At 34.7% G+C, this 14,612-nt stretch overlaps 1 protein-coding gene across 4 annotated transcripts in view; it reads right to left on the bottom strand.

The window, feature by feature from the left end:
* LOC150088979 (uncharacterized) overlaps positions 1-14,612 on the bottom strand; it is a 129,743-nt gene that overhangs the window by 56,049 nt on the left and 59,082 nt on the right. For all 4 annotated transcript variants that reach the window (XM_090369740.1, XM_090369742.1, XM_090369743.1 and 1 more), the window contains exon 6: positions 4,727-4,784. In XM_090369740.1, the coding sequence (XP_090225866.1) occupies positions 4,727-4,784 (58 nt within the window). The remainder of the gene's footprint in view (positions 1-4,726; positions 4,785-14,612) is intronic.

The following is a 14,612-nucleotide window of genomic DNA, read 5'->3' as shown; positions in this document are numbered from 1 at the left end:
TCCTTGCATTATTGAATTCAAAACGATAATTTTCTACACATCTGTAGTTTGTAGCACTAAACAGGAACATTATAAAAAAAATTCTATATTACTATAAACTATGTAGTTTTCATAACAAAATATGGCTATCAAGCTAATATATCTATTTACTGGCAAGACAATCCTAATTGTCTTGCTGTCTACGAGTGAACATGGCCCATCAAGTTTTCTTTTAGAAGCTACCAAAATTCAAAACTGCTTCTGTACTGGTTCTGAATCTGAACTAACCAATACACCATCTACAGAGCATTTTTTAAGACAAGCTGGAACAGTGCGGCTTAACTTATTTTGGAAGTTTGGGTTAATTTCAGTTTTCTCTCAAACCGACAAAAAGTATTTCCAAAAAGATGTGCATACATTAAATTGCTGAATAAACATCAATTTTCTCAGAAAGTAATGATGTTTCAATACTTGAGATTGTTTTACACTAAAGTATAGGAAACAAATGTTATGATGGCAATTAATAAATTCTACACTAAACTTTAAATATGGTTTCATTTGTTGCATAAGTTCATTGTCACGAAAATTATTTTTTCATGAAAAGTGCCCTCCTTTGTTCAAATTTGCTGTAAATGTATGAATAAATTTATCTTGTTCGGGAATGCACTGAAGCAGCTTACAAAGGAATTCAGTCCCCTTGGGCATTCTTAATACAGACTACAGATACAAAAATCTGCATTCTTAAAAAAAGAGAATTATAAAATCGCTTTATTCAAATATCTCATCACAGCACACTTGTGCCAAATAATGCTTAACTATATGCAATTAATTTGATTTTATAATTTTGATTTTAAAAACTATCACATTAACTGTTATAATAACACAATTGCTTACGAAGTTGATAAAGAAACTTTTATCACTAAAAAAGAACTCCAACTGAGAATTAAGTTATTTGCACCTTTACATTTCAACCAACCAATACCGGCAGTAACATTTTGTTCAGCTGACCTCTAATGTCAGAAACCTTTTACGAGCATCAACCATTTCACTACATAAATTACACGAACAGCGGTTCACTATTTTTGACCAACATAAATGACAAAAACTCAGATAATGTAACAATTTTAAAATTATTTTTCCAATGCCTATTTCTGATTTAAATAAAAGGAAAATAAATTAATGACTTTCACCAGTCAGTTTTTTTTAAATTCATAACCTATATGACTGTTAAACCTTCTTTTAAATGAGTAGGACTTTCCCCTTTTTACTCCATATCAACACAAAATAAGTAATAGCCATTTTTAAAAGCACAACCCAACTTCTGGAATTTTTTCTGGCCTGTGACTGAAAATTCTTTTAAACAGTGTTTTACCATCAAACCATTAGTTAAACAAAATGGGCAACAATGCAAACAAATAGCTCACTGTTCACATTTTGTAAACAAATGCTGCCATTATTATAAACCTAAATTGACAAGCAAAGCATTATTGGCCTAATTTGTTACAAAATTTATTATATAAATTTGTGACCATTTATGTGAATTTACCAGGCACTACAGTTTTGTAAGGTGTCCTTATAAGAAAATATTCCAGCAACTTAAGCAGTAAACTGGTAGCATAAAATCAAATGATACACAATTGTTTGATGGCATATTTATTTATACTGCATCTCAGTTACCACTATTCATTCCCTGTTCCAATGTAACCTTTAAGCCTACGAATGAAATTTGATGCTCAGCATATGCAATTATCTAAACAACCGTAAGTGATTCTGCTAAATATTACACAGAACTCAGTTCCACAATGGACTTTTTATAATTTATAAGTTTATTCAAAATAATAAAATCCAAGTATGTGTAAACAGATTGCCTAATCTAAGAAACAAATCAATAACCAAAGATTAAAGAACAGCCTGAATCTTTCACTTACAAAGTGACAAAACTACTGAATTAAATGCTTCATATTTTACCTTCTCTAAACTGTTCACCAAAAATATTGCAGGAAATATAACAATCCTGCATAATACTACATAGATTTGCACTAAGTAATATTATGAAGATGGAATGGGATTAAGGCATCCTACAATATCCCACTGTTCCATACAGCATACAAAAGGTGGATACTTAATAACAAGAAGGAAAACCAGGTCTTCATTGTGAAAGTCACAAATAACTACAAGGTGCTGCTGCACTTTCTTAAATGTACAGAGACCATGTTACATGAAGTATAGGACAGGCACACCCAAGTTACCGACTGATCAGGCATTAAAACAATTCTACAAGGGTTAATTAATTTCAAGTGAAGCCAATACATCTTCAATTGATATAACATGAATGCAAATGTTACTATAGTGAGCAGATCAAAATATGCCAAAATCAATGTGAGAATCTGACAATGTCCTTTGTGCTGAATGCATTCAAGTTACTTGGCATTAAACAACCACGTGCAATCAACTTAGATATATTGTATGAAAGTTGATTGCAGGTGTGTGTGGTTGCATAAACACATACCTGCCAACACACATAAACACATACCCGATGAAATAAATACTGAAACACCCCTGTGGAAATTTCAATCATCACATTTCAATTTCATTTTGGGCATGTGTAGGTTTCGAATTTAATTCCATAAAAATTGGCTTTTTTTTTTTTTTTTTTGTCTGTAAACAAGGCAGGATAAACTGTACTTTTATCTGATTTTCTCAACAAGTGCACCACACATGCACCACCAGGAGTGAAGTTCAGAGTACCACTCTTTTAACAAGGTACTGGACTGAAAACTGATTTCTGAAGATTTTGCTGGAGGCAGCCCCTCTTTCAAAATCCTTTCCTCCCCCAAAAGATAAGAACATATGTTAATGTCATTTTTTAATGATTTTGTTAGGAAGCAAAAAAGAAGACAACAGCTGCTGCAAGCTCTAAATCAGTGTTACCATCTGTTAGTAAAATATTTTTGCAGATTCCAGTAATCAGAATGTTTTTATTTGATACACAGGTTGCACATACAAAAATTGTGCATCAGCAAATGACTAACTTGAGCAGCATACAATACAGAACTTAGCTTTCCTGCTATAAGGTGTATACTACTCATCAAAATTTGAGTATTAATTGTCTCTTCCATCTTAGATTTGTGTGTTAGGCTGTAAAGATAAGACAGACTGTCCTGCCTATCATGACTTAATGGGTTATAATTTTAAAGTACCTATTTCACAACCTTCTGAAATAAGGTTCAGAGGAGCAGAACCCACAACAAGTCATATGAAATATGTTGAGACAGTAGTGAACTTTCAAGGACTTAGGTATTGAAATAGTCAATTTCACCATCTATAAACCAAGTTCTTTTCCCTCTAAGATTCACATCAATGAACATTTCAAAGATGAAATGAAAACATTAATAGGATGTACTGTTGCTCAGGCAACAAAATCAATAACACTATTATAATGCCCCTGTAATATTTACTTATACTTTTCATGACTTTTATCAATCCATTTCTTCTTCATCTACATAGAATTCACTAGAAATTATTAGTACCCATCAAACATTAAAAAGGTTAGTGATGCTAACTTAAAAAAAATAATAATAATAATAAAAAAAACCCACCAAGTGCTATTCACACGCAAAATTGATCTAACTGACCAAGTAAAAATGAATACATATTTAAACTGAAAACAAACAAGCTTAATTTTGATAAAGGGAAGGACACAAATTATATTTTCTTGTATACAAATACCCAGATAGGAAAATGACCATAAAAAAAAAAAACACCTCTGTAGCATATTGAAAAAAAATTATTTCACTTCATTAAATGCAGTCAAGCAGGAGTGGCTAAACTTAATGTGATACGATCTACTTTTTTCCTTCAAAATGCGCCACGACTACCACCTCAAAAATTTCATTGCACAAGGTGCACAAATCGAGGGATGACTATATTTAAAATTCGTTGTGATTGACCAAAATTAAATCCGCGATCAACTCGTTGGCCACTCCTACAGTAAAGAAATCATGAACTGAATGCCATGTTCTTTATCAATTCAATATTCCAGTTTTAATGAAATATTGGAATTTATCTACTTATTTATCAGACGAAAACCTGGAACAGTTTGTTAGTTACCATGTAAAAACTGGTCCACTAACATCATGACATAATTTTTGGAAGAATTTATTTCTGCATGAATTTCTGAAACTACAGGATCAGTGGAGTCTCAAAACATGCCCTCTTCTTTAAATTCAAGGTGAAAACGAATTTTTCAAAAATTGCATTGTCATCAATTTTTGAAAAATTCATTGTGTCATCAGCGGCTTCCATAAAAATTCACAATCCTGCCAAATACTTCCATTAGATTCCAAGATCATGCAAGGTTATGTAATTTCTCATATTACCATGTCTAAATGCATAATTTTAAGTTACTGATACCAATTTAAATTTTACAAAACTACCATTACTTCATGGAATTGTTTTCACAACTTAAATTGGTTGCTTTAGATAAAAATAAGTCAGTGAAGGGTTGAACGTCTAGAATAATTAATAATCTGTACTTTTAATAAAAGTTTTGTATATATGTATTAATTTGTGATAAATTTCTTTAGTCAACAATTTTCATTTTATAAAGTAAATACTGAATCGTCAAAATCTTAGATATATTGCATGTTAAGATCTATACGGATTATAATTAGATAAAGCTAATCTTTCACACAAAATTTTTGTTTATATGTAAACAGAGATATCCTAAAAATATATCAAAACTTACCCATATCCACCACCTCGACCACCACCACCACCACGATCTCCATAACCACCAGGTGGTCCTAAATACAAAGTCAACTATATATTAAGATGCTGCTCTAAATAGTTGTGAAAACAAATCTTGAATAAAATTCACTTAGCTATATAATATACTAATCTAGTGTACTTAACATCTTTTTGTAATAGATTGCCTACCTGGAGTAACTTCTCCCCATTTATTAACTTTTTCCCAACTAGATATAACATGCTTGATCAATATGAAACTCTGGAGCAGAACGACAAGGCAGATTTTTGAAAACACCAAACTAATGAATCCAAATTTGTTAGTCTCATGTTTTTTTTTTTTTTGTTGTTGCAGTGCAAAAGAGATTAATAATTGCCAAAGAAGCAGAGGAAAATCCACCAAAAAAGGTATGATTTGCAAATTATAAATATCTAAAAACTTCAGAGGCAAAGCACTTATAATCAACTCTTTTGAATACAGCAACTTGTAAGTTTGTCTTCCACACAGGTGAATTCTTAATACTGAAAGTGCACTTTTTTTTTTTTTTTTGGGAACTGTTTGCACTATAGAAACACAGAGGGAAAACCTCCAATTAAACAAATAATGAAACAGTTTACCATGTGACCAAGAAAACTCAACCACATTTTTGATCTCATCCTTCAAATCTACAACTGCATTAAGAAAATAATAAAAAGTGGTTAACTCATATGCCTCATTCAAATCCTGTAGATACTTGAGTAAACTGTTTTGTTGACCCTCTGGTCAAAGATCTTGGGAAAGAGACCCTGAACTGTGCTTTAAGCATGTCCACAGTCCTCTTTTAAATTTGGCTCTTTTTTTTAGATATCTCTTTACTACAACTGAAGGCTGAGGAAAAGAACAAAATGTACAGTTTGGGTTTTCTTGGTGCATTCAGGTTTCAAAAAATGTATAAATTCTTAAATTAATTACATGCAGTGAAGTGTTCTAATTATCTCATTTAGTATACCTTCATGTTATGCAGGTACACACTAAATAAAAATAAATTATGCCCTTCAACTCTCATATCAAAAGCCCCAATACTTGAACACCTCTCCAACAGGCTGCCACTAGATTTCACCACTATGCTATTATCATTTAAAACACCGTGGGAGGGCCCAATACATATGCCTGAATCCAACCAAATCTTTGTTGTGTTACTGTAGATATTTGGTAACTACAGACCAGTTAGTCTAACTTCAGTAGTAGGGAAACCTTAGACAAGAATTAAGTGTTATTTATAATGCCATATCTATCTAAAATGTCCCCCTCGATTTGAATCAAGGGGGACATTTAGATAGATATGGCGTTATAAATAATACGCAGCATGGCTTTATTAAGGGAAAATCATTTAACTAACTTAGTAAGCTATTTCGACAGTTACTCACGAGCTGGATGTAGGGACAATTTCGACATGGTTTAATTGGATTTTAGCAAGGCATTTGACTCAGTCCCTCACGACAGGTTATTGTATAAGCTGGACATTTTGGGATTATTGAAAAAAATTCCAAAATGGATTGCTACAGGACAGAAGGTTGTGATTAATGGATATTCTTCAGATTGGTATGAAGTGGGGTCCCTCAAGACGCTTGGACCACCGCTGTTTCTGATTTTCATAAACGTCAACAATAGGACAGAAGGCTTAGGCTTGAGGTCAAAATTTGTAGCTGACAAAGATTGGTCGAGTAATTAATGATTAGTACCAAAGCAGCAGTCCTTCAGCATGACTTGAACAATAATAATGGTCAGAAAAGTGGCAGCTATGTTTTAATGCAACGTATTACAATTGGGGAACAGCAACCCCAAAATAAGTTACACACAGTGGGGCTAAATTAAAAACAGTAGAAGAAGAAAGGGTTCTGGGAGTTATAATACAGACAGATATGAAGTTTTCAGAGCAGTGTAAATCGGCAGCCAGGAAAGCCCAGTGTTCCACTGATGATTTGATACTTCCTCATTGAACAAAAGAAAAGAATCTTGTTGTTTTAGACCATGCAACTTTGGCAGTAGAAATGCCTATGACCAAGTCAACCATCCTCCTGATTCTGCCTAGCCCAATAATCTGTCACAAAAAATTGCATGGGATATTCAACATATATCAATGATATCTAGGAGTAAATGGTTGTGAGGTACATTGGATTGAAGAAATTTAAGTTTTCAAATGTTGGTATAGCATTTAAAAGAAAAGCAAACTGCTTTATTCAAGCCAGAAGAGAGGAATGTGAAGACTTTCTGCACAGGTAAGGTTAACATGCCTAAAATTATCAGCTTGCCTGGCCAATTTAGGACTGTTCGATGGGAAGTTTGACAGAGAGTTCAACTTGTCTTCTTTTGTATCATTAACTGAATTTGATGATTAATTAGTGAGTCCGTTATACTTTAATTTAGTTAACTCTGAAAAGTGCTCATGTGGCTTTTCTCACAATTTTAGCTTCTTTAAATAGACTTGGCAGACTGCCACTATTCTACCAGTATACTCTAACATTTACTTAAAGATAGCCAGTGTGTATACAACTACTTCAGAACCTTTTTTACTTTAGTGGACTGCATGAACTCTTTAAACTTATCTTTCCCTTTCTAGCAGTTTTCTATATAGTAAAATTTCTGCTAAAAAAAAATCACCACATTCACAGGAAGGCAAGCAGCTCCTTTTCAGTACACAAATTAATGAGATGAGGACAGCCTATTACCACAGATGATCATCCCCATCTTTTAATACCCTTCCTACTGCACTTTAGGCCTACTGTAACCAGAGCATTATCCACATGTAGTGCTTGACATTTTTTTAAAGGAATCCCACGTTTTCAGATTCGCACTGTTCTACCCAATAAGTCATCGTCCAATACTAGCACCGAGAGCAAACTGATGACTTTATTATTAAAGTGACCGCAACCGAATATACAGGGTCATCAAAAAAGGTGTCCATGATTTTATGACAAAATAACAATGCATATACTTACATCAATCGATTGATTCATTTGTTAATATCTACAGGAATATCTGAAAATTTACTTTGTACCTTAGTATGTTTCAATATGAGCACCGTTTTTTGCTCGACAAACATCCAAGTGGAAGTCAATCTCTGTCCATGTGCACTCAATCATTTCTGGTATAACAGTTGCTATTGCAGATGTGATCCTCTCTCTTAAATGGTGCAGACTGAGAATCTTTTCTGCATAGACAGTGTTCTTTAGGTAGCCCCACAAGAAAAAAGTCTAATGGTGTTAGGTAAGAACTTCTTGGTGGCCAAAGCACTAGTCCACCTCTTCCGATCCAAAGATCAGCATTTTGTGCACACTCACCGCACAGCCAAGGTCATTATTGAGGCATCAAATAATGACTTAGTGAGTTACTACAGTTTGCTGCTACAATCACAGCAGTCAAACAAATATTTCAGAAGATAATTAAAAGGGAAAGCACGGACACCTTTTTTGATGACCCTGTATATCTCGGGGTGAGTGATTACGACCATCTGCAGCAATCAAAAATAGCATATTTTAAGAGCCAATGCTGCCCCTCCTTTCCCTCTAATGCAATTTCACCAATAATGGCTGTATTTTTTTTTTGTTCTCCCAGAACATTTTGTTTTTTTGCATTTCACCATTGTGAAACATTTCTGAAAACAAAGCCGCACAACTAGCAGGACTAAGAGGAAGATTATCTATAGTGCATTATGTGAATAAGCAAATATGGCATTACTATCATCACAGTGAAATGTTATGTTTATATATGCATTTCTTCCTGCAGTATATTGCCCTTGTGCTTATTTGTTTGTAAATGTCACACTACAGTGTTTTCCACCACACAGAGCAAATGTTAGCATCATTACTTTTTTATAGATATTACAATGTTTCCTGAAATTTGCATTGGCATCTTACTGAAGGACACTGTTCATTTCTTTTATAACACACCCCTACACACAGAAAAGTTGCAGTTACATGTAGCAGAGAACATCTTTTTGCAAAAAAAATGGACAAAAACTGAAAAAATGAGATGGAGGCAAACGAATCAAAAAGACATTTCCATCATAAAACTAAAGAGCTGGCGGGTATGCATTACTGATATGACTGTCCTGCTTTCATTTTAAAGACAGAAGGGGAAAAAATATATGCACACACAATGAAAGGACAATTCATGCAATACCTGGGCAACACACAATGCTGTCACCCCTCTTGTTAATGGACAAACCCACCACTTGGCAGGTATACAGGTACACTGTATTTCACGTAGACAATAATTCAATGTCAGTAGGGATAAATGTCACGAGTTAACACACTTTGAAAGAGGGATGACAGCGGGTGCCCGATGCATGGGTCATTCTATCGGAGGTGGTTGCACTATGCCCATCCAACAGTATCTGGAATATGCCATTTCAGGAATAACATCTGATCATGGACAGAGAAAGGCTGTGGATGAATGTGGCCGACAGTCTTGCATTGTTTCAGCCAACTGGAGAGTGACAGTGGCACAAATCACCGCAGACTTCAACGAGGGACATGCCCGAAGCGCCTCCACTAAGACTATTAGGCAATCATTAGCTGCGCAGTAGGTTATGGAAGCCGTCAACCCACCAGTCCTATTGTTAACATACAACATGGCTAAAGGACTTTGGCACTGGACCTCGGATGATTGGAGACAGGCCTCCTGGCCCAATGACTCCCGCTCCCCATTATTTCGAGCCAACGGGAGGGTGTTTATCTGGCAGAAACCACACAGCACTATGCACCTGTCACGCCAACAAGGAACTGTTCAGGCAGGTGAATGGTCAGCAATGGTCTGGGGGTGAATGTTGGAACCTTTGGTACATCTAGATGCATCTCCGAATGATCCAGGCTACGTGTCCACCCTTGCAGACCATTTGCATCCCTTTAGGGTCATCGTGCACCAACAGGGCAATGGACTCTTCCAGCAGGACAATGCACCCAACCACCAGAGCCATGGTGACTAGAACATGGTTCTAAGAGCATTCTGCAAATTTTACCACATGAAATGGCCTCCGCATTCATGATCTTTGCAGCATCTTTGGGATGCTATGGAAAGGTCTGCTCAAGCTTTGGATCCTCCACCCCGGAATGCGACAGAATTATAGACACCAGTGCAGCAAGCATGGATGGAAATACCCGTGGAATGCATTCGCGAACTCAAAGCCTCGCCATAAAACTAGACCAATGTACAGGTTCAAATTCTTAGAAATTAAGAAACTGTCCATTAACTGCTGATTCTAAAGAAGTAGTTTCTGCTAAACATCTTTAGAGTGAATTGATTCTTTACATGGAAAGCAAATAAACTACTGATTCAGTCTATACCTGCTGGATGAAAAGGGGGGAGGGTAAGATAAGTGACTATGGTTCAGTAGTTGGAGCCAGATGCACTAGTACAATTATCACAGGAACTGCAATCCTAAAGATTAGACAAATACTTAGAAAAATAATTAAATGAATGATGGACAGTGGCATGGATTACATTTATAATTTACACAGCAAAGTGAAAGTCAAGCAGGAAACAAAGCCAAGCACATAAAAAAACTACTGAGACCATTTTCACTGTAGAAGGTATGCTTGCATCATGAATAATCTCCGAACGTTACCACTTTGGTAAGTACTGCTCTTTAGCATCTCATGTGGTCTGGCTCTGTCATGTGAATGCACAGCTGCATTGTCTTTTCACAGACACAAGAACTTGGATCAGATACCTTGCGCACTGAATTGCCTTACTGCAATATATCCTCTTTATCTGATACTTGAAATGTGACATTTTAAAGCTGCTTTCATTTCCTGACTAACAATAGAGGTTTCATGTGCATTCAACACAGATAATTTAAAATGCTTAACAATGAAATTCCAAGTTCAAATTTGGTCCCATGACCTGTAAATACTTTGTATAATTTAAAACTATTGCTGCAACTTTCACACTTCTAGTGTGGCTCATGACGAAATTGTCAATCATTTTAAATTTAATTTTGAAATAGACAAATTTATAAATAAATGAAAACAAATAAAACTTAATAGTTAAGCTTCCTCAACATGCATTATCCTCATCTATACAGTTCCTGTTACCAGTGCTCAGACTGGTAAAAAGGTATGCTTCTGTAGCATGATGCCATTTTATAACATTATAAATACATACCTTTCTTGCCAAATTTACAATTAATCACTCCATATTTTAAAATGAAATTAGTCTTTCAAAAATCTTTCCAGCTTTTTATGAAAGAAAAGTTCAGAAAATAAAGAAAATTGAAGTTTAGGTCTGAATGGGAAGAAAATTTTGCATTCACATTTGATAAATGTGGAACAGTTATTTGCAATGTATCACTCACTCATTAGAAAGTTAGTATCTTAAAATCTCATTATAATAAAAATCATGCACTGTTCTTGAATCAATTTCCCTCTAAATTCAGAATTATGGCAATACAAACAATGCTTTAAAACCTGGCCACACACACTAAAGGATAATCCATTAAGAATATGCAAGTTAAAATTTTAGATCCATTTAACTTGACACTTCAGATTAATAAAGCAAATTCCAATTTCATGCCATATAACAAAACAGCATTTGTCTGAAATTAGGAAACATTTTGAGGAGACTGAAAACTAGTGTAGTATTCACTTTTGATGAATCCACAGACACTCAAGATAATCCACAATCAGCTATTTTTCATTACAGCCAGGCCTCGCATAACGCGAGTTCGATGAACACATTTTTTTCAGTTTCCGCTATTTGAAAAAAATTATACCACTTTTCACACGATGCAAATTTCCAGTCAACGCGATCTTTTTTAATGCGACAGTTGAAAAAGATTTGAATCGCGCGTTAAGCTTACCGCATGTCGGACGGGCAATAAACAAACGTTTGCCTGCTCCCTGCCTCAGTTGTGTTCCATCACCCATTGGAAGATGTGTTACTTTTTTTCTCTCCCACTAATAAAGTCAATGCAGACTTGCATTTAAAAACTCAAAATTTTAAATGAGCCAAATGAAAATGTTACCGCAAAGGAAATAACAGTAAAAGAACTAGATGAAATCTTTCGTATCGCAGAAACCTCAAACAAAAGGTTTTGAGGTTCTCTGCGATATTAATTTCGCCAGTGCCCAGAGAAGACTGTTGTCGGCTATCGGAAATTGATTGATGAAAAGAGAAAATCAACACTGTTCAAATATTTCAGCAACAGTCATTTCTTCATTGTGTATTTTATGTCAGAGGTTCCCAAACTTTCTCGGTTCACGGTGCCCTTAGTGTCTCAGTAATTTTTTTACGGTGCACCCAGATCAAAAGAAATACCTAACAGTTCCGTTTAGTAGTTAGGTCCAAACAACTTAAGAAATGTCGAAACTGTAAACTACCTCGAGTTAGTAGTTTGTGCGGTGTCCAACAGATGTCGAGTATCGATGTTTCCCTCAAAAATTTTAAATATTCTGCGGCCCACAGTTTGTTAACCGCTGTTTTATGCAATAAACATTTAATTCCATAATTATTTTCATTATCTTTTACATTGTATACATTAAAGTTATTTAAAAGGTATTTTTAAAATTATTTATGGACATTCCAGAAGGCCAAGGACCAATTATTTTTCCTATTGATTATTATATTCGACTAACGCGTTTCCGTTTTGTGCGATGCACTCACGGGACGAATTAATCGCACTAACCAAGGCCAGCCTGTATTTCTGAAGATGTAACTGCAAAAGAAGAAATTCTAATTTCAATAGCTTAAAGAAGCAACTTGTGGCATATAATCAAGAATGCACTAATTCAATATTTGAAAATGCCAGTTTACTGCTAAAAATCTTGTGTGGCAACTGATCGAGCACCTGCAATATTTGGTAAAAACATAAGTTTAGTTGGTCTCTTAAACAGATGAAAGTATCAGAGTTTCTGTTCATGGCATTATTTGCATTAAACATCTGGTAACTAAATATTTAAAATTATGATAATGTTCTGCAAACAATTCTAAACACTGTCAATTATAACCATACAAATGTAAAGAACCATTGCCAGTTAAAATTTCCTTGAATAGATAGATCTTCAAGGCTGCCTAATGACATTTCTTTCTACTGCCTTGGGAAGCTATCAAACTGTCTTATGCTGATTTGTTGAATTATTCAGACCCATCACAGATTTTCTTAAGGAAAAATCTTATCCACAAGATGATTGGATTCAGGATTCCACGTGCTTGGCTGATTTAAAAAACTGAACTTAGCACCACAGGGAAAGGATAAAATTCTGACCTCCTCATTCAGATAATTTTCACCTAGGGAAAAAAAAAAAAAAAAACTTTTCAAAATGATCTGGTCATAAAAATACTTTAGATCACTTTGCAAAGAGCAGACCCCCAGTACAGCAGGCCCTCATTATGACATGGTTCACTATAATGCTGTTTTTATATCATAACCCATATCTCACTCCAACGCTGTCACAACTCACTATAATGCTCTTTTACCAGCGCACAGATTGAATTTTTGGCATGTTTAACGAAAACATTTCATCTGATGTAGTTGATAGCTTGAAAATGAAAAGCAAAGTTTCCCATGCTGACTTGCGAAATTTTCCCATGCTAATTTCGTTACGTAGTTCTGAGATCAACATTTTAAAAAATGATCAAGTATATTGCTTGTAATATTTGCGTTATATGCATTTATCCGAAGTCTAGTCATCACTTGGTACAGTGTTAGACAGTCCGTAACGGACAGCTTACTCGAACATTGTATCATAATTAATGCGGTGCAGTTACATTTTCGAAGATTAATAATGGCAAATAAGAATTAAAAAGGAACAACGTCTGGACACGGTACAAAGCCTACTAAGTAAGAAAAATACTGAATTTGAAAATTAATTAATTATATTTTGAAGCGAATCGATTCCGTTCAACGACAAGTGGATGTGTGCAATAATTTAGGACTGGCAGGTTGCACTGTAAGAACAATTATAAAAAAAAAAAAAAAAAACGAATTCATTTTAGCAGCCAGAAAGACAGCTGTTCCAATGCAAGCAACTAGGCCAGCTATTATAATTGAAATGGAGAGACTTCTAAATAATTTTATTGAAGATAATACCCAAAGCACAATTGCATTAAGTTAAATTAAAGAAAAAGCGCTATATGATGATCTGAATAAAGCTCACCTTAAAAAAAAAAAAAGAAAAAAGTGGAACCATTAAAGCTAGTAAGGGCTGGTAAGATAGATTTGAAATCCAGAGAGAAGCCGCAAGTGCAGATCAAGGAGTCGAAACTGTTGAAAAAGAACTTATTGATGTAATCAGTGATGGGGGCCTGATTCCCAAACATCCTGAAACAACATCTGGAGAAATTAAATTATTATAAATTCAGGAGCAGGATCTAAAAATGTACCATAAATCACCACAACTTGCAATCTAATTCTGGAAAGCTTGTTCAAGAATCAAAGTATCCCCATCTCAAGAAGCAGGTTGTCACTAATTTCAATTTATTTTCAGTACAATATACTGAAGTGAATCACTGTACTCAATAAAATTGATAAAATTAAACACCCCGAGCAGGAACCAACATCTGACACAGCTAATTTATACTGCACTTAAACTACAGTAATACCCCGAAGTTACGCGATACGTGGGTCCGACGAAAATCGCTTAAGTCGAATTCGCATAAGTCGGGGTACAACTTTGCATATAAATTTTGTTTAGTTGGGACCAACGACTAACAAAAACACTAGTTTAGAAGAAAAATATTAATAAAATTGCAGTTCTTTATACATATTAATACAAAATATGTATTTAAAAAATAAATTTACGTAAAAAAGTTATTTCGATGGCTTCATAAAATCTAACAAATTCGTCTGACGACACAGAGACTTCTTTTTTCACGCAGAATTTCTAGGTAGCAAGCTAATAATTTTTTT

This window comes from Mastigoproctus giganteus, chromosome 3 (genome assembly GCF_048544385.1).
Source record: "Mastigoproctus giganteus isolate SK-2022 chromosome 3, ASM4854438v1, whole genome shotgun sequence".
Taxonomy (NCBI): domain Eukaryota; kingdom Metazoa; phylum Arthropoda; class Arachnida; order Uropygi; family Thelyphonidae; genus Mastigoproctus; species Mastigoproctus giganteus.
Note: the sequence above shows the minus strand (reverse complement) of the source record. Positions and strands in the feature narration are given on the sequence as shown.